The sequence below is a fragment of the Notothenia rossii genome, assembly GCF_949606895.1.
Source record: "Notothenia rossii genome assembly, chromosome: 1".
Taxonomy (NCBI): domain Eukaryota; kingdom Metazoa; phylum Chordata; class Actinopteri; order Perciformes; family Nototheniidae; genus Notothenia; species Notothenia rossii.
Genome location: NC_136912.1, coordinates 64,854,217 through 64,881,506, shown reverse-complemented (window position 1 = coordinate 64,881,506; position 27,290 = coordinate 64,854,217). Strand labels below are relative to the sequence as shown.

The 27,290-nt window shown below is 40.3% G+C and overlaps 1 protein-coding gene across 2 annotated transcripts in view; it reads right to left on the bottom strand.

The window, feature by feature from the left end:
• The window catches only part of LOC307031495 (cadherin-2-like), a 140,990-nt gene that overhangs the window by 61,436 nt on the left and 52,264 nt on the right, over nt 1–27,290 (bottom strand). For both annotated transcript variants that reach the window (XM_079668651.1, XM_079668652.1), the window contains 5 exons: nt 22,181–22,410; nt 19,648–19,821; nt 17,061–17,216; nt 664–808; nt 289–461 (listed from right to left, as the gene is read on the bottom strand). In XM_079668651.1, coding sequence (XP_079524777.1) covers nt 289–461; nt 664–808; nt 17,061–17,216; nt 19,648–19,821; nt 22,181–22,410 — 878 coding nt within the window. The remainder of the gene's footprint in view (nt 1–288; nt 462–663; nt 809–17,060; nt 17,217–19,647; nt 19,822–22,180; nt 22,411–27,290) is intronic.

Genomic DNA, 27,290 nt, shown 5'->3' with positions numbered 1-27,290 from the left:
AAGTGGGTACAATGTTTGATGAATACATACAGAGCTGACCTGTTTCAAAGTGTGTCAGCATGTAAACATTTATTAGATTGAAGTTTAGGATCAGCTGATGCCAGAATATGTTCCAAAAACCCGAGCTGTGTTTACACTGCAGGGACACACAGACTCAGGCTGAGAAGCAGCTGCTCCACCCAAAAAACACACACACACACACACACACACACACACACACACACACACACACACACACACACACACACACACACACACACACACACACACACACACAGACACACACACCTCCCGATCGAGGCCTGCTGCCACAGTGATGATGTCACCGGTCTTGTTGTTAATGGTGAACATGTTGGTGGAGGGGCTCTGGGGATTCTGGGAGAGGATCTTATATCGCAGCATCCCATTGGCAGTTTTTGGATCATCCTTGTCCACGGATGTCACTGTCATCACAAAAGATCCTGCAGGGAAACACGCAGCAAGTCAACACAGATATATCAGGGAGGAGATTGTGTGTGTGTGTGTGTGTGTGTGTGTGTGTGTGTGTGTGTGTGTGTGTGTGTGTGTGTGTGCGCGCGCGCGCGTGCGTGTGTGTGTGTGTGTGTGTGTGTGTGTGTGTGTGTGTGTGTGTGTGTGTGTGTGTGTGTGTGTGTGTGTGTGTACCAGGCTTGGATCCCTCCGGTACGGTGCCGTTGAAGATGGTGTTTGTGAACTCTGGTCTGTTGTCGTTCTGGTCGATGACGTTAATGACGATGTCAATGGGGTTCTCCACCTGATTCCCATTCAGGTCCACAGCGTGGGCTCGCAACTGCACGCGCACACACACACGCACACAAAAACATAGAACTTGAATGAAGATAAGATTCCATCAATTAAGATCTATAACATACTGTAAGTACAAATATGGTACTTAACAGTACCAGCACAACTGCGAGGCTGTGCTTACAATGCTAACCAAAATATGTAACGTTTACTATAGTTTTGCTGAATGTAGCATAATCTAGACCCTCCAGAAAAACGCGATTCTGCGATCGCAGAATTTCCCGCATAATCAGCAAAATGCCGCAGATTTTTAAAAGTCCGCATATTTATCAAAAGGCCGCATAATCCCCGCATTTTTCCACACAAAGTTGAGAAAAAAAATAAAAAAGTTAACTCGTCTTGACGAGTAGTGATGATGACGCAACGTCATCAGCCCGCGAATCACAGAAGGCAAACACCGTCGTGTGAAGGTGTGGAATTCACACACCAAGATGAACAAATCGAATCCATCACATTTACCCACGAACATTTCAGCTAAAGACCGGGCAAAGCAGTACCCCAATGTCTTGCACGAAAGTGGGGGGAAACTGTTCTGTACCCCGTGCAACTGTGTGTTGGAGCATAAAAGGAAATCGACTGTGAATACCCACTTCGATTCGCTCAAACATTCAAAAATGGTTTCTGCTGCGGACAAGAAAGCCAAGCAACTCACGCTCACAGAGCCTTCAACCTCCAAAACCCTTTCGAGGGTTGCAAGAAACGAGGTGAGTAGCCCACAATATTGAAGCTGGTCAGATAACGAACGAGTAAATGAAAACAGAATGAGGAGGAGGTAGGTGTGTGTGTGTGTGTGTGTGTGTGTGTGTGTGTGTGTGTGTGTGTGTGTGTGTGTGTGTGTGTGTGTGTGTGTGTGTGTGTGTGTGTGTGTGTGTGTGTGTGTGTGTGTGTGTGTGTGTGTCTTTCTGTGATATAGCTTGCTTCTAGTATGCTTGTTTATCATAGCAACTCTTTAAAAGTGCTCCCTTTCATTCAGTAGTAGCCTAGTAACAGGGTGCGGGAGAATAATCACCTTTTTTCCGCTTCCCGCATATTTCACAACTGTTCGCAACTTTCCGCATATTTCGCAACTTTCCGCATATTACGCAACTTCCCGCAAATGTTCCCGCATAAAATCACATAAAAACCCCGCATTTTTATCGCATAATCAAGGATTTTAGCCCGCATAATTAAGGATTTTGGCCCGCGTTTTTCTGGAGGGTCTAATAATCAGCACAGTTACTTATGGGAATGTCAGTAAATGTGCAGGTATTGGCTCATCAAGCAAAGTATTTGAACCTGCTGGTGTTAAATGCAATACAATCAAGCAGGAGTTGTCCTCTGGTAAACTTATATTTTAACATTTTAGAGTAATGCAAAGAATATCTGAGTATTGTGGGTGAAATACAAATATATATTCCAAGAACTATATAAGTCCTTTCATGTAGTAGGTTTGGTATGGAAGCTCTATTTATTGTGATCAATCCAAAGCTTAATTTATCATATGCACAATAGCTTCAGTGTAGTTTTGGAAATGAAAATCTTAAGCCTTTTAAATCAACACAAATTGGATTATTAAATTAATTCAATTCAAGCTACTGCAAAAGAAAAAAAGCTAAAGAGAAATGAAAACTACTCGGGACTACTAAAGGTCTTATTTTGATTTGAGCTTCTATTGAGCTTTTTGAAATAAAGCTTTGAATGTCTGTCATTGTGTTATGACGTCATCAACCTTAAATAAAAATACTCAAAACAAAATCATTGATTTGAATAAGTGATTATTGGGTTTCAATGAGTTTGTCTTTTATCTCAACAAATAAACTTCCTCCAATTAATAAAACTCGGCAGTGCGTGCCTCGCTTTGTGTGATGATAGCTGGAGCAAACCATTTTTTGGGATGCAGTTTATATTTTGTCTTTCAAAGACTAAACAGCAACAAAAATGATTTGACGCAGAGTATTTTGTTAAATAAAAACAAGTTGTGAATAATTTCTTCCATAAATGATGATGTTCTTGGACTTTAGAACAGACTGGAGTTATTGCAAATGTTTTGAACAGAAGTCTTATTAGTAGTATATAAGTGTAGCTTAATCTGTATCTGAAACGTCGAATGAATATTTAAAACAAAATGAATTGACATGCAGAACATTTTAATGAGCAGCACTAACATTTTGAATTTGGATATCAACGTTATAAAGTTTGAGACCTTTCTGTTAAAACAGAAGAGAACATGTTAAGAACATTCGCTATCATCTTTTGTTTCATTTCAATGAAGCTGTAGCATTGAAAATCAATAATCTATTTATAACTCTCTTGGATGTTCCCAATGATAACAGCAGGTCTATGATTTTAAAGGTCCCATGTCATGCTTTTCCAGTTATTACCCGTCCCTCTGTGTGTTATGAAGGTTTTTCTGCATGTAAGCGGTCTGCAGAGTCAAAACCCCTCAAAGTACACCCTGTAGCGAGTAAAACTCTAACACAGAAAATACGTGTCTATGCTCCGCACACACACACACTCACTCAGCCTTATCTTTTCTCAGCCGCGGAGCTCCGTACACGCACACACTCGGAGCTCAGGCTGTGTGTGTGTGTGTGTGTGTGTGTGTGTGTGCGTGTGTGTGTATGTGTGTGTGTGTGTGTGTGTGTGTGTGTGTGTGTGTGTGTGTGTGTGTGTGTGTGTGTGTGTGTGTGTGTGTGTGTGTGTGTGTGTGTGTGTGTGTGTGTGTGTGTGTGTGTGTGTGTGTGTGTGTGTGTGTGTGTGTGTGTTGAAGGATTATTTGAATTATTTGAAGTATTAAAGTAACGTGGTATGGCAGGAAAGTTCAATCTGGTATATTCCTTTTAATGTCACCTTATATATATTCATGTGTGTTAAATTAGAAGGGACAAAGTATCTTTTCCCTCCCCCAATATATTGAGGTGAAGTCCTTGTGTTTAGAGAGTTATGTGAGCAGGGGACACCCTTATTTAGGGTTAGTGCCAAGACTCTGGAATGTTTCCCTCGTAAAAGAAGGGTGTGCGTTACACATGCTTGGAGCAGATGTGTGTGTGTTATCATTGCAGTAAATATATGTGCTACATGATTACTGGTCAACTATACCTCTGTTCTTATTCTTTCATGTTATAATTCTTATTCTTTCATTTCATACTAAATGGCTACAAACATTGTGGAGAAATTAGCTTAAACATGTTTTCTTATTCTATATGAAATAGAAGCAGCTTTTATGACAGGGACGAGAGAGCTGGGGGAGGGGACACATTCCGAAGAGTTTCAGCATGTCAATTATCAGGGAAATCGACTTGTTTTCAATAGATATGTGTGGTTGGTTACTTTGTATTAATAATAACAGTATGTGGAAAGGAAGCTGGAAATATGCAATGTGAAACCTTTTATTTGAAGTAAAGATGTGAATGATAGCTCAAACAAATGGAAGGGCTGTAGGACTAATGAGTGTGTTCTCTATATTAGGCCTGTGTGAAGTTTGACTATTTGAAAAGCATCTCTAATACTGCTTAAGAGCATAGGTAATGTGTTCCTCGTTATTATTGATATGAAAGTAATTAACATGTATTACGTACATATTTAGCCAACTGTAAAAACTATATATTAAAACATACTTTTAACTTGTGTGTGGTAACCTGAAGGGGGGAAGATGGACTCAGGGACAAAGGGCCATAAACGGGATGTGTGTGTGCTGGCTACAAGCTGCTGTGTCGCACTGATTGGGTGCGACAGGCCATGTGTTGGTCTCTGCCAATAAGATGACCTCTGGGGGAAAGCACGTACACCTCCTCCTCCTGTGTTTTAGTATGAAAGACTGTGTTTTCCTTTGGTTCGCGCTCTTGTTTTTCACCGGCCGTTCCTGAGACCTGTCTCACACGTGGTAGAACCTGAGCCCGGAGTACTCTGCAGAGTGCTTCGTGATTCCTTTGTATTTGTATTGTTACCTTGTATCATTAAAACAAGATTATTGTTTAACTTGCATTCTGGTGTTTCTTAATCCCTTCCTTTTTACGAATTTACCCAGCTTATCAAACGACACGCGGAGACAAGGTTGGTTTTAAACATCCTCCAAATCTCCAACAAGTGGTGACCCGACGTGTCTGAGTGGGGTGTTTTCGGGGAAGAGACCACCAGCGGCAAGCGGACGAATGGTCCGGAGAAGAGGCCTAGAATAATCTCTGACAACTAAAACGAGGATCCTACAATTGAAAGGTGAGCAGACAAGCCTGTTTCTATCGAAGGTCTGTAATTGGCTGAACTAAATTTTAGAGTTGTCAGAGACATATTCCTGTGTCATAGTTGTTGCGGTGGAATATACAAATACATATTTTAGATAGGTAGGAAAGTTATATAACATAAAAGTGAATCAATGAGGTATGTAAGACGAAGGTGAAAGGCCCCGTACTTTTTTCAGAAAGGAGACGGCTGAAGACTCGTTGGGGGATGTTCAGTGACCGTTTTCAGACGGCATCCAGGAGACGAATCTGAATAACAATTCTTAGGTTCATAGGAATCGAAGTTGAGTTATAAGTAAAATCCAAAGGAGAGAAACGCAACCTTCAAAAAGCAATTTTGAAGTGACCGGACCTCATTAATCCTTTGTTCTGTGGGGGTTGAATCTATAAAGCCAAACGTCACGATAAAGAATTCTGTAAGCCTGGGTTACGTCAGCGTCACATCGTTGAAAGACGGTGTTGAAGCGCGCTGAGAGGCTTGCTAAACTTGTTGGAATAAACATCGGACAATAAAAGCTGAATAGACTGTACGGGGAACATTTTTTCTGTGAATATTTACTGGTAACAGAAACAGCCGAAGTCAGATGAATAGATACGAAGTCATAATGAAGGGAGAATTTTAACGAGAGGAGCGTGAGTTAAGAGCTTACGAGGACAGTGGGTTCAAGCAGAAAAATTGAATAAAAGGATAGCAGAAGTGTTAATTGTTGAAAGAAGCCCCCTTTTCCAAAGGAGGCTGAGAGCTACAGCAGGGGAAAGAGAAGGGGGTGTCAGTATTTGTCTGTGAGAGTTCCCCCCACCCTTTTTCCTCTCGAGAGCAGCAGCAGCAGCCCGGAGTGTGTCTGCTTGCTTTTTTCTCTAGTGATCTGAAGTTGGAGTGAAATACATAGAAAATTAACAGATCAAGGTGTGATTTGAAGTGGTAGATATATTGAAATAAATAAGAAACAATGATTTGCTGCTATTTAAATATAGTCTTTGAGAACTGATTGATACCGTTGCATTGCGTTGTGAATTTCATGGTATTTGTCATTAACTAAGGATTGTACTTAATTATATTCCAAGGGGAAATTTATATTAAATACAGGAACAAAAGAGTAGAAAGTAAAGAGAAGGTTTTTGTAAGTTTGTCAGAGGGAATCTGTTAATGTTTAAGCATGACAGAGGTCCTGCACGAGGTTTTGCTCCAGCCATCTCACACGGTTACACAACGGGGTGATTTATGAGAAACTTGTGGTCAGGAGAAATGAGATGTTTTGGAAAGTAGACAGAGAGAGAGAGAAAAGTAAGGTTGTTGCTAAAATATAGAGAGTAAAAGTTATATAAAGTTAACTACTATTCGGGAGAATGTCATATTGTTGAATGAGTAACCTAAAATAAGTGAAGATGGTGAAATAGTTTGATTAAGGATACAACCGGTAACTACTGATTAAATACACAGTGATGGTGTACATGAACATTGAGAGTAGATTAAGTTGTTTTGTTCTTCATGCTTTTCACCAGAAGTCATTTGAATTGTTATTATTTTTAAGTAGTGTTGTTTTGTGTTATATTTCTAGACTATAATGTACCCACATGCATGTGGTTTCTTTGTCCCAGTTCATTTTAAAGTCAGCCGCCTCATGGCTAAATCTATTTGACCCCATGAGGTCAAGAGTCATTCTGTTAGACCACCATCTTGTGAAAGACAAATCATTGTTCTTTTGTCACATTTTGAATTAGAAAAGAGTTCATTTTGCTAGATCAATTTATCTATAAATGTTGTAGTGGGAGTTTTGTGTTTGCTAACATTTTTAGGAACGACAACACCAGGAGATGAGTAAACTCAAGAATCCGTGGAGTGTAAATACATTGAGAAAAACACATTTTTATACTCTAACTGTTTGCACATCATAGACAAGGAATTTAGACAATATAAATAAATATTCACCAAAAGTAATAAGTAAAATGGAAAGTAGACATGGACCTACACTTGAGTCAAATTATATTACTGTGATCTGATCAGTGTGCTCTGCAGGTTTACTATTGTTCTAAGTAACAGTGGGATTTAAAATATTGGAGAAAGTATGGAGATGTTCTTTCGTAGTGTGTGAAATATGTGATGCTTGAAACAGGTATTTCAATTTATGGAAGAAAATGGTTTCCTGAAAGAGTCAGGTTGGGTAGATATGTAACAATGGATGAAACAATTTATAGAGGGAGTTTTTGTAATATCATTAGTAGACATTAATGGTGTTGTTTAGATGGCATTTAGCAACCAAGACAGATAGTATGATTAGAAAGAGACAGAGTGGAAAGGGTTGGATTGATTTAATCTCAGTGTGCTAGATTTCTTATGGATAATGCGTCCCGGGACCTGGACTCCCCCTCTGAGTTAGAAAGGCTACGACCCCGTCCCTCCAAGCAGACAAAAGACCTAACCCAAAAGGCGGCTCCTCCTTCTCCATCAAACAGACAGAGAACCGGAGCTGAACCGTCTCCACCTGAGGCATCCAGAACCAAACCGCTTGCTGACATACAGAAATACTCTCATCAGTCCCTCAGACAGGGCTGAGCCACGAGATTTGGCACAGGAGCAGAGTGGGGGACATGAGAGCAGAATCCGCCCTCCATAAAGCAGCAGAGAGACTGTAAAGGAGGAGATGAAATGCAAAGCAGTGCAAAGAACAGTGGCATGATGTGGGCTGCAGATGTGACTGGGCCAAAGGCTGCCTAAAACAGTTACAGCGGATGGATTCAAGAGCTGATGGACTGAAGAGAAGACAGAATCAGAGGAGTTGGCATAGTCGAGTTGAAGTGAGGAGGTCGGGGTCACGGCTTGAGACAACCAGGGGAGGAGAAAAGGAAAACGGGAATGAGTGAGTTTACACATAAACACACTTATTCACAAAACGCACATAGAAGACACCACATTTACAGAACTTGAATTGACTTGATAAATAAGTAAAGATAAAACGAGGTATTAACCATGAAATAATCGATTGGTAAATTCAAAATAGCAGTAAAGAGGAAACTATTAATGTAAAATGAGAAAATCATCCTAAAAACACACTGAGGGTTAAAGGGGGAGACATGAGGGAAATATGCACTACACTTTAAGCAGGGGGTGTTTTGGAGTAGCACAGTGTAGAACCATATTCTTCAATCTTTCCATCATATTAATAAATCATTCTTCAAGAGATTTTTATTCATGTGTGAATAAAGTAGTGATCTCATTTGTTACAATATTGATTTCACCATTGTGGCATAGTTATTACCATAGGAGGGCTTTAGGATGGAAACTGTTTTTAATCCTTGATAAAGTAAAGGGTGATGGTTGCATGTTCGGACACCCAAGGTTCCACACACTGCTAAAGAGTTTAACATTGTTTTTAAGTAGACCGGAATTGAAGATAAATGAGTATAATGAGCTATGAAATGCAGAGCTACACAGATCCTAGTAATGTTTTGACTTAAGATAATAGTTATGTACACAAGTTTCTGAATTAGATTTCTTAGACATTTTAATACTACTTAGTTGTAAATAAATTGCAGTAGTAGTAGTACTATTATGAAGTGAGTTTTGTACCAAGTTGCAGGAAATGTGGGAAGCAGCCGTCCCGATGACAAGTTAGAGATATCTGACTTAAGGTGGTAATCGTGAATTGATAAATGATGGCGCTCCATATATGACTGATTTTTGTAGAAAGAGGATACTGGCCTTTGCTGAAATATCAAAGTCTCTGCAGAGCACGACACATGGCCAATGAAACTGAGACCAAATGACCTTTGACCCTGACTGACAGTGTGACTTGAGAAAAGCACTATCAATGACTGACTCTGGGGCTGACCAAACTTGACTTTACAACCTGACAGTGTGAGTGTGGAGGAATTTCTGCATGTGATCAGTGTAACTGCATGATTCTAAAACAATAACTAACCGAGCATGTCTTTGGACTAATACATTATTTTGGAGCTCCATGGGAAACACAGGTTTCCTACAATTCCACGCATTTGGAAAAATGCACATGTGACCCGTTTCTAATTCCCACAGGAGTTGGCGGTTTGCAAATGTAAAACTCAAACTAAAATCTAAAGATTCTGTTTCTTTTAGGACTGCCAGCTGGAAATGAACACTTATTTTCCCTGGAGTGTTTACTGTGAAAGATGATGGATATACTTTTGTGAATGATGTTTGGTATTTTCTTGTACCCACTGGTTACCTGAAGGTTTTCTTCCCATACAGGATTTTATTACACATGTTTACATGTGTAAAAAGGGGGAGTGGGGGATATTTTCATTTAGGGACTGGAAGAAACCTGCCGCCCCAACTCAGATGTTCAATCTGACCATTGATTGACAGTTTTAGATTTAACCTGCTCCATATCTGGGGATAAGATACTGTTTGATGAATGTTGACATGTTTCTAATATTGATTGAGTTATAACAGGTAACACAGATGCAGAATCAGTGGCCAAGGGGCTACTGAGAGAGGTAATTCCAGAATGAGAATACCAGAGAAGGTGAACTGTGATAATGAAAACAATTTTGTAATATTTCAACAGGTATTAAAGTAACTGAGGTTTGAAATGTAGAAAGAACATATTACAGCTAAGTTAAAACATAGTAATGTAATGAGATAGAATTTAATTTAGACAACATCTTGTAACTAGCCTGGTAAAGAAGTAAAAGCCATAGACTGTTTAGATCATTATGGGGATGTACATTTAATTTAAAGTCATAATAGAAAGACATTTGATGACAGTATGTTGGATTTCTGTATTCATTTTTCAGCTTGATAATATCCAAGCAGTGACAGGTAGAAGCAGTCTCGCCTGGAAATTATTCACTTTGTCAGTATCATGATTTTAGTTGTTTTTAATCCATAACATTAGTGTGTTCCATTACCAGAAACATTAGCAGTTCATATTATATTTAGATTTTAAATGGGATCTCAAGGATTTCATTTATAATAACACAGATGCTTGTCAGGAATTCAGAGCTATTGAGATATGTTATTTAGTTCACCTGAAGATGTTGGGGTTTATTTTGTTGACACAGGCCAAGTATTAGAATTCTGAAGTGGCCTACCAGCGGTGGGTCAAACACCTGAGGGCCCAGAAGCACTGAGCGTAGACTTGAGGGGTGGGTATCAGATTTCTCCACACAGGTGGCTGACGCCAAAAGGGGGACCCGAGGAGCAGGAGGCCGACACAGCGGAGTTCGTCTGGCTGAAGGTCGTCAGGCCTACGTGACTCAACCCCAGGTTCTCCGGCCTCTACAGAGTGACCCAGAGGACATCTCATGCCGTCCGCCGAGGAGCAAAGAGGGACATCTGGTACTACTGGAGCCAGTGTGCGGCGAGGAACACTCCGGCTAGGACCTTGGAGGACATCAGGATGGACCTGGCTATCGTCAACGCGGACATCCCTACAGCAGACAACTTGGAAGCAGGCATCAGCGGACTGGAGGAGAAGGACCTCGCGGACATCCCTACAGCAGACGACTTGGAAGGAGGGGTCAGCGGGCTGGGGGACTTCTCGAGGCAGCAGAGGAGTCTACTTCTCTCTGATCAGATTCATCAGTTCCACCTTTGAAGGAAAGGCCGCATCTCCCCCTCCCTATCAGCTGCCCTTGTTGGCGTATTCCGCTGAGGGGGGGGGGCCCTGATGATTCAACAACACGCAAGGATGCTGCTTTCTGGCACTCAGGCTCTCACTCTGATAGTTTCTTCACTGTCATTGGAGGTTGTTTTCTGTTCTCAAGGGTTTAATGAAGGGGGACAGACACAGTATCAAAGAATGACAGTAGTTTGTTTCAAATGTCGTATGTGTGTTGGTCTCGTGAGGCGAGACCAAAAAGGGGGAATTGAAGGATTATTTGAATTATTTGAAGTATTAAAGTAACGTGGTATGGCAGGAAAGTTCAATCTGGTATATTCCTTTTAATGTCACCTTATATATATTCATGTGTGTTAAATTAGAAGGGACAAAGTATCTTTTCCCTCCCCCAATATATTGAGGTGAAGTCCTTGTGTTTAGAGAGTTATGTGAGCAGGGGACACCCTTATTTGGGGTTAGTGCCAAGACTCTGGAATGTTTCCCTCGTAAAAGAAGGGTGTGCGTTACACATGCTTGGAGCAGATGTGTGTGTGTTTTCATTGCAGTAAATATATGTGCTACATGATTACTGGTCAACTATACCTCTGTTCTTATTCTTTCATGTGCGGGTACTAAATGGCTACAAACATTGTGGAGAAATTAGCTTAAACATGTTTTCTTATTCTATATGAAATAGAAGCAGCTTTTATGACAGGGACGAGAGAGCTGGGGGAGGGGACACATTCCGAAGAGTTTCAGCATGTCAATTATCAGGGAAATCGACTTGTTTTCAATAGATATGTGTGGTTGGTTACTTTGTATTAATAATAACAGTATGTGGAAAGGAAGCTGGAAATATGCAATGTGAAACCTTTTATTTGAAGTAAAGATGTGAACGATAGCTCAAACAAATGGAAGGGCTGTAGGACTAATGAGTGTGTTCTCTATATTAGGCCTGTGTGAAGTTTGACTATTTGAAAAGCATCTCTAATACTGCTTAAGAGCATAGGTAATGTGTTCCTCGTTATTATTGATATGAAAGTAATTAACATGTATTACGTACATATTTAGCCAACTGTAAAAACTATATATTAAAACATACTTTTAACTTGTGTGTGGTAACCTGAAGGGGGGAAGATGGACTCAGGGACAAAGGGCCATAAACGGGATGTGTGTGTGCTGGCTACAAGCTGCTGTGTCGCACTGATTGGGTGCGACAGGCCATGTGTTGGTCTCTGCCAATAAGATGACCTCTGGGGGAAAGCACGTACACCTCCTCCTCCTGTGTTTTAGTATGAAAGACTGTGTTTTCCTTTGGTTCGCGCTCTTGTTTTTCACCGGCCGTTCCTGAGACCTGTCTCACACGTGGTAGAACCTGAGCCCGGAGTACTCTGCAGAGTGCTTCGTGATTCCTTTGTATTTGTATTGTTACCTTGTATCATTAAAACAAGATTATTGTTTAACTTGCATTCTGGTGTTTCTTAATCCCTTCCTTTTTACGAATTTACCCAGCTTATCAAACGACACGCGGAGACGAGGTTGGTTTTAAACATCCTCCAAATCTCCAACAGTGTGTGTGTGTGTGTGTGTGTGTGTGTGTGTGTGTGTGTGTGTGTGTGTGTGTGTGTGTGTGTGTGTGTGTGTGTGTGTGTGTGTGTGTGTGTGTGAGTGTGTGTGTGTGTGTGTGTGTGTGTGTGTGTGTGTGTGTGTGTGTGTGTGTGTGTGTGTGTGTGTGTGTGTGTGTGTGTGTGTGTGTGTGTGTGTGTGTGTGTGCTCAGGCTGAGCTCTGCGGTGTCTAACTGTCTCGCAGCAACCAGGAGACGACACCAGTAATCCAGCTCACACTGTCCGCTCCGAGCCTCAAAGGGCGGAGCAGCGAGCCCCGCAACGTTCCGCCAACACGGCACCCAGACCCCACGCAGCATTTTCATCTATTTGTCATTACTGGTGACATTTTCTGGTTGCTAATGCCATTGTAACACATAATCACTGATGTTCCGCTGTAACGGTGGTGGACTCATCAGAACAGAGTGGGCGAGCTGAACAATCAGAGCACAGTGGGCTCATCGGGAGTGGGGAGGTAGGACCTCCAACAAGCCGTTTAGGACAGAGAGTGAATACACATACTATACAGAGATACTGTATGAGAAACCAATGTGAGTTTGGAAAATTGAAGAATGTAAATCTATTCTAGTAGACCTAGATAGTGCTTGGACCTATTTTGTTCACATTATATATGCTTCCGTTAGGCAATATTATAAGGAATCTTTCTGTACATTTTCATTGTTTTGCGGATGATACTCAACTATATTTATCAATCAAGCCTGATGAAATTAATCAATTCAAGACTGCCTCAAAGACTTAAAAACGTGGATGACTTTAAACTTTTTGATGTTAAACACGGCCAAAACTGTAGTTATTGTACTCGGCCCAAAGAATCTACGAAACAAACTATCTAAAGATATATTGACTATGGATGGCATTAATTTGGCCTCCAGTGAGACTGTAAGGAATCTTGGTGTTATATTTGATCAGGATTTATCCTTTAACGCCCACATAAAATCTATTTCAAGGACCGCCTACTTCCATCTACGTAACATTGCAAAAATCAGGCAGATCTTGCCTCAAAACGATGCAAAGAAACTTTTCCATGCATTTGTTACTTCTTGGCTGGATTATTGTAACTCCTTATTATCAGGGTGTACCAAGAAGTCAGTTAAGTCGCTTCAGCTGATTCAAAATGCTGCAGCTCGTGTACTAACCAGAGTTAGGAAAAGGGACCACATTACTCCTGTTCTGGCTGCCTTACACTGGCTCGCTATAGAACACAGGATATAATTTCAAATTCTTCATCTCGCCTACAAAGCCCTTAATGGGCAGGCGACATCTTACCTTAAAGAACTCATTATACCCTACTGTCCTACTAGGGCATTGCGTTCCAAGAATGCAGGGTTGTTGGTTGTTCCTAGAGTCTCTAAAAGTACAATGGGAGCCAGAGCCTTTTCTTATCAAGCTCCACATTTGTGGAATCAGCTTCCAGTTTGTGTTCGGGCGGCAGACACCCTATCCGTTTTTAAGAGTGCACTTAAGACCTTCCTTTTTGATAAAGCTTATAGTTAGGGCTGATTAGATTCAGCCCCTAGTTTTGCTGCTTTAGGCTTAGACTGTCGGGGAACACCTTACTTCTTCCTTCTCTCTGTCTATACCTGTGTACTCTCATGTTCCGATTAACCCAGCTTCCCCAAATTTCTTTCTTTTTGGTGTCTATATACGTCGGGATCCGGAGTCATGGATGATCCTGTTGCTGCGGTCCTGTGTCCTGGATCGCGAGCCCTGGATTTTCAGTCGTGGCTGTGCCTGCTGCTGTGGTCCTGGATCATAAGTCCTGGATGGATATCCACGTGGATTCATCTTCTTATTATAGACACGCATTTCCAAACATTTGGACTACCTATGTTGCAAATGTATTATCTTTTCAATTTACAGAAGGCATCTATTGCACGTCTGTCCGTCCTGGGAGAGGGATCCCTCCTCTGTTGCTCTCCCTGAGGTTTCTCCCGTGTTCCTTTTTAAACTGTAGGTTTTTCTCTGGAAGTTTTTCCTTGTACGATGTGAGGGTCTCAGGACAGAGGGTGTCGTGTTGCCATACTGATATTCTGTACAAACTGTGAAGTCCACTGAGACAAATGTAACATTTGTGATATTGGGCTATATACATAAACATTGATTGATTGATTGATTGATTGATTGATTGATTGATTGATATACCTCAACAATGGAATTATGATCAGTACAAATGGCCATGACATGGGAATTTTAATGTTTAAAGCAATAGGTGGCCAAAGTTGCTGAATAAAGCTATTGATAGGCCTTGGACCCTTGCTAAGTCATTCCTTCACAGCCTACGTAGCATCTGTATGAGGCTCTCAGTGAGCCAAAGGCTCCCTCATGAATAAACATGCAGCCAATCCCAGCTCCCAGCTCTGACAACTACATCCAATCACATGAATATTCATTAGACAGCTTAAATGCAAATCACCCTGCTGCGACTCCAGATTTCCACCCCCCCGTGTGAGTTGTGTGTGTGCATTCCTCCAGATCAAAAGGTTAGACTCTGCTCTGAGAGGTGTGTGTGACTGTATTAGATATAGTGAGCAAACACCACGAGTCGTTTTTAAAGAACTTCCTCTTCATCTCTGTGCATGAGAGAGAATAAATCCAGATAGAGTGACAGCAAGGGTGAAAAATAAAAATGAGGGTGGGGGGTGTTGCAAGCAGATTAACATCAAGTGAAGCACAAAGTAAATCATAGGAAAAATTAAATAGTCTGGATTAGTGTTACAGTTGGTGTTATTGCGTGCTTTAGCTGATTTTAACAACATTCAAATTCCCTTTTTACACAAATCTAGCTAGCATGCTAACTAACTAACTAACTAGCCAGATGACTAAATAACTAACTAACTGACTAGCTAACAAGCTAACTAATTAAATGAAAGTCTTGGGATGGGTATTTTACTTTGGACTGGGCCAGGCTAGCTACTTTCAGTCTTTGTTCCATGCTAGGCTAACAACATTGTGACTCAAGCTGATATGTATGGTAACTATCTTTTCATTTAACTTAAGGAAAAGTGATTTCCTTAAATGTTGACATTTTCAAGTAAAAAAATTATAGCAGTTGTGTGAAGCTAGAATGATGTGCCCCTTACATGACTCCAAAGTCCCTGTTTTTTCCAACAAGATCATTTTTAGAACCACCTACTGTATAGGACAGGGGTGCCCTGCCCAACCTTTTTTGAACAGAGAGTTACTTTTAAAGTTGCCAGTCTGCAGAGATCTACCAGTCCAAATAGAGAGGCATAGCCATTACTGATAGCCTACGACCAGGTAAATACACACTTCTACTTGTATAAAACTGACCTTCGTACGATGAATACTTCATCAAATACTGCAGATCCTTTATCTTACCTCTTTCTAATCTACACACACACAAGTATTTAACTGAAGTCACACAACAGTGTTGTTGATACAGAGTTGGAGTTTATTCACACGTCACATACTACAGTGGGTAATGTTTTCAAGAAACATTGAACAGTGCTGCCACATATGACACAGGAAAAAAAGAAAATACTCTGAACCCTTTCTTTGCCATTATATAAAAATAGTGTTGCTACAAAAGTATAAATTAGGCTTACTAATAAGTCAACTCAGATCTGCAGCTACACAGGAATCTGCACCCAAAGTGCAATAAAAAAGACAAAATTAATAGAATCAAACCCTTTTTTTGTTGCATTTTAGTAGAGTATAAAAATAAATGCCTTTAAAATAGGATGCAAGCAAGCAACACTAGTTTCTTAACCTGAATTGATAATAGACTATAATCAATTTAAGTGTGCATTCTTATAACATTTTGTACAATAATTATAATGAATAAGTTCAAACAAACTAAAACTTACAGCTGATTAATAACGGTATCTAACTTGAGTTTTTATTATGTCAAAAACCTGTTGAAATGCTACTGTTATTTTTACTGTCCCCCAAAAGCGCGTCGGCAGCCTCCAGGAATGCTTCTTTCACAACTTCGCCGTCTTTGAAAGACTTCATGTGTTTCGCAAGAACGTGACTGACACGATAAGATGCTATGGTAGCAGCCTTGCTCTTGTTGTTGGGCCAGGTGAAAATGGACTGCTGTGCATTTAGCTGTCATTTCAGGTCCCTCCCCTTTTGTGAGTGTAGGGCAGAATTAGGAGGGAATTCCGTCTCGTAGCGTTTGTGCAGTTTTGAAATGCCGCTCCTAAATTACCCTTATTCGATAAAGCCACGCTCACATTGCAGATGAGACCGATGGACTTTGAATTGGAATGGATACAAAAATAATCATCCTCCCACTCGGAGTGAAAATTATATATTTTGGGCTTTTTTGCTTCTGCCATAATCGGGGTCTTGTGTGTGTGCGGAATGTCACTCCTGTTGACAAGGACAACTTCAGTGACGGCCCGTCACATGGGGTCACGCCGGCCAATCAAAAAGCTTTGATGCGTACAAGTGCATTATTCTGGCACAGGAAGATTATGTTAGGACATTAACGGTAAAACAGAATATTGTTGTTCTATTTTTAGACACATCTCGCGATCGACCGGGTATCTCCCGGTCGATCGCGATCGACTGGTTGGGCACCCCTGGTATAGGACATAGGATACATGTTATTGTTTAGCCATCAAGTACATATTTTAATTTATTTTCCTCAATATGATTTGCAAAAATTGAAATTCAAGCTTCTTTCCTGTTTTTCTGCCCTTCACCAAAGACTATTGTTCTTTATGTTTTTTGTTTAAGGTGAAGAAAAAGAACGACTGAAAAAAGAACAAAGTGAAGGTGTCTTTTAGTAAAAATGTAATATTAAATGATCCCTCGCTGTTGACCTTAGCTGCGTGAAAAGTCTTACATGGAAGTTGGAGATGTGCTCTCTGTCCAGAGGCTTGGTGACAGACAGCTCGCCTGAGATTGGGCTGATGATGAAGATGCCGGTCGGAGGCTGGTCGGCCCCGGGGCCCGTCACACTGTAACGCAGCATCCTGTTGTTATCTCTGTCTGAGCGAATCTGAAACACAGGCAAATAGGGGAAGAGTAGGGGAGGATTTACAATTAATTTCCTACACAGGATGGAGTTGGAACAAGTAATAGTTAGTAATAGAGAGTACAGTCATTTTAAAAGTCCCTGCTTTGACTGCTGTCAGAGTTGTGTGGGAGACTTTTCCTCCCAGTTAGAATGACTGCCTGTTTAATGGTAAGAATACAAATATACACGAGTGAAACTAAACTTTATGATTGTGGCCTGGATGTGTCTCATATGTCGGTATGATTTTAGGATTGTAAAAGCAACACTCAGCCAATGCTTGAGGCTGCTGCATCATAACTACAGAAAATCTGATTGGAACTGAAGTCAAAGTAAACTATGATGCGTGGTGCACCATTTATATCCTGCTCGCTGTCCATATGATCATAACCAAGAAGAGGAAGGCAGCTCTGCAAAGACAACGCTCAGCATAAACTCAAGCATGTTTACAAAACACAAAAATACAGGTTTTACTGCAACGCCATTTAATCCACGAAAAAATCAGCAATGTTATTTGTACTATTATATAGAAATGGATGGGGAAGAATATTTTATGTTGACATATTCCTCAACATACTACTGTACTCATAGTAACAGGATCACTCACAAATTAGTCCCATGAGCTTATCAGCACTTGTGACATGTACAGGAAAAGCTATAAGTGTTAAGTCAAATGTGCCATAAAATCTCATGCAATAAAAAAATCTATTGAAAACTATAATTAGTATTTTCATAACAAATCAATCTGACACTGACAACACTTAATCTTAATGGAGTGTTAGCCTTAGCTTGAGCTAGCTTTTAGCTGTAGAACCCAAAATAAAGTGTTTGCAGCTGAGACTGCTTCAAAGGAGATAGTCCAACTGATGTGAGTAAGTTTACTTAGCTTTTGGTGAAGTGTATTTAACATAATGTAAACTGAGGAGTCTGATCTATTTGGGCACCCTTTTAACTTAGAAGTTAACCATGACTCAACATCAGAGACCATTGTATATGTCACTCCCTCATTTACAGCCATCTCTCTCTGTCTCTGATGAAGGCTTAAAAATGGCCCAAAACTTTACTAACTAGCTTTAGGAGCTTTCAGCAGAATCTTAAGTTCCAGACTGCGGTCAGGTGATGACACCTGAGCCAGCTCTATTCGCCAAATAAACGCTGTGACATGCAGTCAAAATCTTGGACAGCTGGTTGCATATTTTGTTACATATGCCGCTCGCCTAGGACCACAATGAGATTCCTTTCTCAAATATCACAAAGGTATTTCATGTGTAATGTATCAGTCTCAACTACATGGCTGGAAGCAAGTAAGAGAACAAAAGAAAACATGTCTGGTGCTGCTGTCGCTTTCACAAAGAAAGGTCTGAGAATCGAGATGCTTGTCTGGGTCAGGGCTTGCTTGTGTTATATTCGACCTAAAGATACAACATCAGGTATTTGTACAGCTTTTATATACTATATAACTTAAGAATTAAGCTAATTTAATTTAATATAAACATAATTGAAAAGGAATCCTCCAGGGCTCAATTATGGGTCCTCTGCTTTATCTTCGTAATTTCCCCAAAAAAGTATTATTATTAATTAATTAATCATAATCCCATCTCATTGAAGCCAGAATTGAATGCATTAACAGCATACAAAGCAGAGCAAAATTATCAAATATATGTTGTTAATCTTCCATAAGGTGCATGTAAAGCAGCTAATAATGATCTTACTTTGTAGGCCTTATAATGAATCTAAATGAAGAGGCTTTAGTCCCAGCTGGATGAAAGTTAGTCTATGCTTTTATCTCCAGTTGCTTATTGCATTGTCTTCTCTACTGTGCCTTGCATTGTTCCATAGCACATCCCTGAAGTCAGACTTTGAAGGTCATCAGGCACGGGCCTTTTGTGTTGCACAGGTTAAATGCAAAGTTGGTGAAGCTTATTTTTGTTTCTATGCTCCTAGCTGCTGAAATATTGTCAGTCCAGCTTAGGTCCGCCTCGCTGTTAACATTCAAAAACAGACTAACAACATCCCTTGGTTACCGTGCATTTAATTAGCTGTATATCGTTGCGGTTGTCTATTTATATTGCATTTGAATGTTTAACTACAGGTTTATGTGTCTCTGTGTTTAATGTTGTATGCTTGTTTGTTAACCTCATAGTATTTCCTTTAATATGAATGTGCTATGTAACTGTTGTTTTCTTGTTTCCTTGCTACAGGGCTCGTCAGTGAAGAGTCCTCACTGCTACGGTTAGACAGGCCTTCTTCTTTGTGTGTGCAAGTGTGTGTGTGTGTGTGTGTGTGTGTGTGTGTGTGTGTGTGTGTGTGTGTGTGTGTGTGTGTGTGTGTGTGTGTGTGTGTGTGTGTGTGTGTGTGTGTGTGTGTGTGTGTGTGTGTGTGTGTGTGTGTGTGTTTGTGTACGCGTATGTCTTACTCTGACGAGGTCCTCAGGGAACTGTCCTCGTGAGTTTTCGGCAACGTTGATAGGCGGAATGACCCAGTCCCTCTTCACCCGCCTCAGAGTACCATCACCCCTGACAACCATGCTGCGCCATGGAAACAAGATCTCTGGTACCCGCTGAGTCAGTGTTGCATCATCAAGCTTTACCTGCAGAGACAGTAAACAAGTGTTGTGTACTTGGCTGCACACACACACATACATACACACACATACACACACAACTGAGCTTCAGGGGAGGCTTGGTGACTCAGGGTATTTCTGACCTCGTTCCAGTAGCTTGGATTAATGCTCTCATTATAGTTTGTCTGATAAACGACCACCACCTTCCAGTGTGTGTGCACGTGTGCGTGTGTGTGTGTTTGGGTGTGTTTGTGTGTTTTTGTAGCTACACTGCAGGATCTACAGTGGATAATAAGTCAAAGAAAAGCTTCTCATTGGCCCCACCGCCCAAAGATTACCTGCTGCTTATGCATTACATTGTAAAACCTACAAACAAAAGAAGATTAAAAAAAATGTTATTACGTAAGAGCGAGGTTACCAAGTAATTTACCAACTCCAACAAAAAAACAAAACAAGAGAAGTAGAGAAGAAACAGTGCAGTTCAAAGAGTAAAGGAGTTTATATTCCTTTGTGATTGAATTATATTCATTATAGTTTCATCTACAGTTAACAAGAATGATCGGACTAGGAACTGCGTGAGAAAAGAAGAGTAGGTTATTAATGACAGTCTTGTCTCAAAGTAAGTGATTTGATCTGCATCTTCAGTTTGATCTGTCACATTCAGTGTTCCTTACAGTGACTCTGTTTTAGTTTGGAGCTTCTGGGTAAATCATTGCAATTCTTTCAAATGATAATGTTCTTTCAGATTTTCGTTGGGCTAGAGTCAAAGTAATGCAACACTATTTCAAATGAAAAGCCTTCCAGGAAAGTGGAAGACGTTGGAAGACTTTACAAAGAGAATATCATAACAGTAATTGAAAAATGGCAAAGTCCTACAGTATATGCTGAATGAAAACAATAACTCTGGTAAATGGAGAAAGAGCAGGAAGACAAGTAGAATGTGACTATTTTTGTAATAATACTTCACCCTATCAAAAGGGGAATAAGAGGCAAAGGCCGTTGGATTACGTTTATAATAAAAGCATTTTTCCACTGCAGTTGAAGTTAATACATATTGGGGAATTACATATTTGAGAACAAAGAAATTAGATGTAGAGGACGGAGACATAAAACTTGATATAACTAAGATGTTGTATTCTGATTTAATCTGTCAGGCATATACTAAATTGACTGCCATAGCTGCTCTCTGTGAGTTCTCCTCATGAAGGATTGTTGACAGCTGATTCTCTTCCTCCCTGATAGCAGCTAAAGCGTATGGGAGCCGGCTATTTCTGGGCTTTGTTTAGAAGAACAGCCAATCAAGGCCAGTGTCTGGTCTAAATACATGCAGAGGGCCTTATTATCGCTGTGGTACATGAAACAAACCAACAGATGGCTGTTTGACTCACTTTGTCTCTGCAATCAGCACTTGGCCAAACTTGGACGCCTGCTGAGCTGGAGCGCTGCTATTATATGTGTACACTTCAATCAACATTACTGAGGCCCATAGCGCTCATTGTGCTTCACACATCCCCACACTGTGATTCAGGTACCATGTGTTAATGATTAGATCTGTATGTGCTGTATATTCACTGAGACACAGTGAGAGAGGAGAACAAGCATTTGATGAGCAGTGTTCTCCATTGAATATGATACTGGGTATTGATAGCCTATATGCAAGCTTCATGAATGACCAAATAAGTTTGTATGGGTTACATCCAACGTCAAGATACATCATCAGGTATTTCTATATCTATTAAGAACTTTTTATACACTGCAGGGACTTGTATCTTATATTACTTGGACCAGAATATATGTTGCAAAATTATATCGTTAAATATTCCTGTCCCGTTGAAGCCTGCATTGAGTGCATTAACAGCATAATTTAGTGACCAGAATGTAGGCCTAAAAGAAAGTTTGGACACCCCTGATCTAAAGAAAAAATAGGCTTTTTTTTAATAACTTGATGAAAAATTATTAATGCTTTTATCTCCAGTTGCTTATTGCACTGTACTCTCCACTTGGCCTCGCTTTGCTCCATAGTACATCTCCCTGAAAGGCTTGTCAGACTTTGAAAATCATCTGGCACGGACCTTTTGTGTTGCAAAGGTTAAATGCAAAGTTGGTGAAGCTTCTTTTGGTTGATATGCACCCAGCTGCTGCAATATTGTGTAAGACTGAATAAGGTCTGCCTCATGGTTAAATGTATAAGCAGACAAACAGCACTTTTAGGAGAAGAAACTATTTGTTTAGCAAACAGTTAAGTTTGACACATGTATCATGTTGGATGGTTAGGAAGCGATTAGAAATAAACATTTTTCAGCTCAACAGGGTCAAATAAAAACACATTTCTGGGCCTTGTGACATCAAAAAGAGGGTCTACATGCAAACACTGCTTCTGTTTTACCTGCAGAGGTCCCGTGCTGTTGGCCTGTGGATGGAGGTGGAGGTGCACTCTGGTCTTCCACACCTGTTTGGACTGCAGGTCTCGAGCGTAGATCACCTCCAGAGCTTCTTCATTCCCCACCAGGCTGAGTCGGCGCAGGGCAAAGACAACACCGTCCCCGCTCACCTCGAAATCAGACGAATCTCCAACCTCCATCCACACCTTCCCTCTACCGCAGTCCATAAAGCTCACTAAGAGAGAAAAAGAGGGGGAAACAGTTGTCAGCAACAGGGGAAAAACAGCAATCAGCTGTGTGCTGCTTTGGGAGGAAAAACATCCACCAGTGGGGTCAAGTTCATATGGTCATTTATTTGTCTTAAAGATGACACTAGGCCTGTCACGATAATTAATTTTGTTGGACGATACATTTTCCTGGAAATCATTGCGATAAACGATAATATTGTCGGCACCGTTGTAAGACCATTTTAGACCACTGACATAATGATAATATATAATAATACTTCAAGTACATCCTTTCAAACAGAACTTTTTATTGATCGCATCTTAAAGCAGAGGCTACTCAATATTGGCATATCCAGCCATGCAGTGGGGTGGTTTGTGAACTACCTCTCTGAAAGGTCCCAATGTGTTCACTTTGATGGGCTGTCTTCTGAGTGGTTAAAAATGGCTAATACTGTTCCTCAAGGTTCTGTTTTGGGTCCACTTTTATTCTCCATATATATCAACAGTTTAGGTGAAAATGTGAATGAAGCTACTTTACATTTCTATGCGGACGATACCGTGATGTACTGTGCAGGTCCCTCCATTAAGGAGGCTGGTTTTAAATTACAGGCTGTTTTAAAATTATTCAGACTCAGCTCGCTGAGCTTAAGCTTCTTTTAAATGTTGATAAAACCAAGGTAATGCTATTTTCAAAAGCTAAAATGACACCAGAGTCTGTTTTAGATATTGTAACTATGCAAGGACAAGTACTTGAAGCGGTTACCTGTTACAAATACCTAGGTATCTGGCTTGATGATTGTCTTACTTTTAAACTTCATGTCAATAACCTGCTTAAAAAGCTGAGGGTTAGACTAGGTTTCTTTTTCAGAAACAAGTCCTGTTTCTCGCTTGAGGCCAGGAAAAGGCTAGTCACTGTGACCTTTTTACCTGTGCTGGACTGTGGTGAGTTGTTGTATATGAATGCACCTGCCTATTGCCTGAACAAGTTAGATGCCGCCTATCACAGCGTACTGAGATTTGTCACAAATTGTAAAGCACTAACACATAACTGTACCCTGTATGCCAAGGCAGGTTTGCCATCACTTTCTGTAAAGAGGCTCAGTCATTGGTACAAGTTTATTTATAAAGCTTTGTTGGGTAAACTCCCCGTATTATATCTGCTCTCTGATAACACAGAGAGTTGCAAGCAGCTATTGTCTGAGATCGCATGATGTAGTATTGTTAGATGTGCCAAAAGCAAGGACTGTCTTAGGTAAGACAGCTTTTATGTGGAACAATCTTCAGCAAGAATTGAAACTGAGCAATCTCATTCCTCTGCATGTTTTTAAAGCTAGGCTAAATGAAATGCTCGTTGATACTATGGGCACTTGTAAATGTCTATAACTATGTAAATGTGTCCTTTAAATATAATGTATGATGTCCTTTATTGTTTTATGTTTCATGTGGAACCTATATGCTGCAGGTCTCCCTTGAAAAAGAGATGGGGACCAATATTATTAAATAAAGGTTTGAAATAAAATTGAACATTCAATATTGCAAATGAAATGTGAAATAATATTCAAATATATAAATTATATATAATAAATAAAACAAATTCATTAAATTATAAAAAAAATAATTAACTCACACACAACCAAAAAAACAAATTATATAGACTGAGGCTGGAAAACAGAGCTCTCTCTCTCTCTCTATCCATCTTGCTATCTAAAAAAAAAGACTCCTTAAAACAACAGTCAAGTGTACAGTCTACTGTCCATACAAAGACCCAGATGCCTCAACATGCCATATCCAAATCTGTATTTCAAAGTTTTTGAGCAAGGAACACAAACATGTTTGCATTGTCGGGCAATTGCATATTTGATTGAAAACTGTCGGGAAGGTGGGGGCTCTCCATCTCCAGCTGCCGTGTTTGCTCCCAGCTGGGAAAACGGAATGGGTAGGACAGGTTGTGTTTCAGGTGCAGTTTAAGGTTGGTCGTATTGCTACATTTTGTTGCTACCTTTTTAAAACAAATGTGACACACCCCCCGGCTCATTCAAGTCTGTAGGTTCGCCTCGTTGATTTGGCTTAAATCCAAAATATTCCCACACCGGAGATTTGGAATTAGGTTTCGCAACCACTTCCATTTAACTTCAAATTCCCCTCAAGTAAGTCACACGTTGTCTCCTGCTTGTCTCTATATTATTAATTTGGCTGCTACACTGCTGCACGCGGAGTGTCCTGACCTGGCTGTGTCATGGGCTGTGTGTGAGCCCCGCCCCTCACAGCACTCCTGGTTAAAATTCTGGTCACATCCTTATGTAAACAAACACGCATGTAAACGGCAAATATTTCAACCAATCAAAGAACAATCTGATTCATCCCAAAAGGCCAGTAAACTCCTCCCACAGCAGACTGGGGAAACCACTTCCTGTGGGTTTAGTTGTGTAGACGGGGGAATGTTGATAAATGATGATGTCATTTTGAAATACTCTATGTTTTTATCTGGCTGTTAAATATTCAACCATCGTCGAACAAACAGATACAGATGATATGTGAAGCTGTCAAACAGAGCAGGATTTTAACCTTTAAACAGCCTAAGGGGACATTTAAGGAGGCTTATAAGAGGTTGAAGAAAAACGAGTAGATGCTTGAGTAACAAAAGAAAGAAGTGATGTAAAACCGGACTTAGAGGAAAGATCGATGGACCTGGCCAGGGAGAGTAGCCAGCCCGTAAACCTCAAAGCTGAAGATGGGATATGCCAAAGTAAAACCATAAATGGGCAGAAACAGGAGCAGCTTTCAGCAGCAATAGCAGGCTTTTTCTATCCCAGCAATTTTCTCCTCTATTTGTACGCCAAGTTTAGCCTACTTCAGAGAGGAAACAGCTTTGTGATGCCTGAGGGGGGGAGGTGCGCGGCCCTGTGACTGCATTACCAGAAATCATTGCAAGTTTGTCCGTAGTGTGATGTGAGCAGACACAGCACACTCATGCAGAACAAAGCTGTCAACGGCAAATGTCAGCTCATCACAGTCGGCACATTAACACCAAGCCAGTGCCTCCAGAACAGCTTCCTTCTCAGCGTGGGGACACACGGAGGATCAGAGCACGAAAGGCAGCATGGAAATGAGGAATAGATTTCCACAGAAATGTGAAATGTTTTGATGCTTACATTTTCAACACAGCCTCAGAAAAGTGGATTCTAGGACACAGCTAAGTTTATTTCATTATAAATAAATCTGTACATCAATTAAAATAGCCCATGGGTCATCTATAAATGGCTTGTTTTGTCCATCTTTAACCTAATACATTACATATACAGGAATACAAAACCAGGGATTGTTTGCTTTGACACTGAATGGATTATTAAAATAACTAATACATGGTCCAAGCAGTAGGGTTAGGGTTCAAAATCCTGGGCAAATCTGGCTTCTTTCCAATAATGTTTTAAACCTAAGTTCATGTATTTATGCTTAATTAAGCTTAAGGCCTTAACATTTGAAAGTAACCAAAGTTATGAAAGATTTATACTCAAAGAAGCCATTAAGATCTGCAATATATTTTGTATCCCTGAAAAAATACTGCAATTGTAAGTCTATTATGAGTTCAATTGTGTAGACAGCATATGGATGCCACATGTAGGCTATGACATGTGAAAGTGGACACAGCTCATCTTTAAAGGAGGTCCCAGTTCCAGACTGTTATGATTAGAAGCTTAAAGTACTGATATTAGAAAGAAAAAAGGAGAGGTCTGCGAACATAACCTGAACAATAATGCACATTCTTTGCCAATAAACAGCCTAACGGTGGCTTTGTGATGCTGAACTTGCGCACTGTCCATAAATCATTGAAGCCTGTTGTTTCACTTAACCCAACCCCAGCAGACAGAGAGTCTTGAGAGGATAATAATTCATGAATTTCAATTAAATTAAGATGACTCCAGGGCCAGCATGGTTATATAAGAAGAACAAAAATATAATTTTAACGACTGCGTTGGCCCTCATCATGGTCATTGTACTTCAGTAATGCATTCTGGCATATCACATCATCATCAACTAGCAGAGTTTTTCCCCACAGGATGTCTAGTGCTGTGTTCACACTTCATATAGAAGGGACGTTAGCGATTCCCCTGTATACTATACATATGAGTTAATTTACCTTGAAGAACATCCCTTTGTTTGCCTTTTTTTAAAAGCTGCCATATTACTTCGTAGCAGGTCAAGTTTTTATGTTACAAGAACAGCATGGATGCTAATAGAGTGGTTTAGTGATGAAGCCAGGCTTCCCTTGAACGAAAGAAGCATTGATTTTTTTATTCTGGAATGTTGGAAAAAAAATTATACTTGGCAAGCACACATTTACGTTTTATTTAATTCCAATGTATACTATAGGACAGTAACCAAAAATATCCTTTAAAACTGGAGAGATAAACAAAAATGCCTAAATAAATGTTAAGGTAAAATAAGATATGAATGAACAACGCAAATAAAATAAGTTACATTCATTTGTTATTGGTTATGGTAGGTTATTGGTTATGTTCACATACTTATTTGATTACATCCACTTGTCTAAGATGACAACAGAGACTTTCGACCCAAAACCAGCTGTTGACCTGTGGATGCAAGCAGCTAATCGCAGACTCAACCAGAGAGAAATAAGTAGGCCTACATCATCAGCTACCATGTCTGACAGAGAGGAAGAGAGTGAGGAGAACAGTCAGGAGAACAGTCAGGAGGGTAGTGATGACAGCTTGTAGGATTACTGGTCGTGCTAATGTTGTCTTGTGTTCACCTCTGCATGTGTGTTCTGTGTTCACCTCTTCATGTGTGTTCCGTGTTCACCTCTGCATGTGTGTTCAGTGCCGTGTGTCTGGCAAATAAAGTCAAGACCCCCTCAAAAGTTACGGTT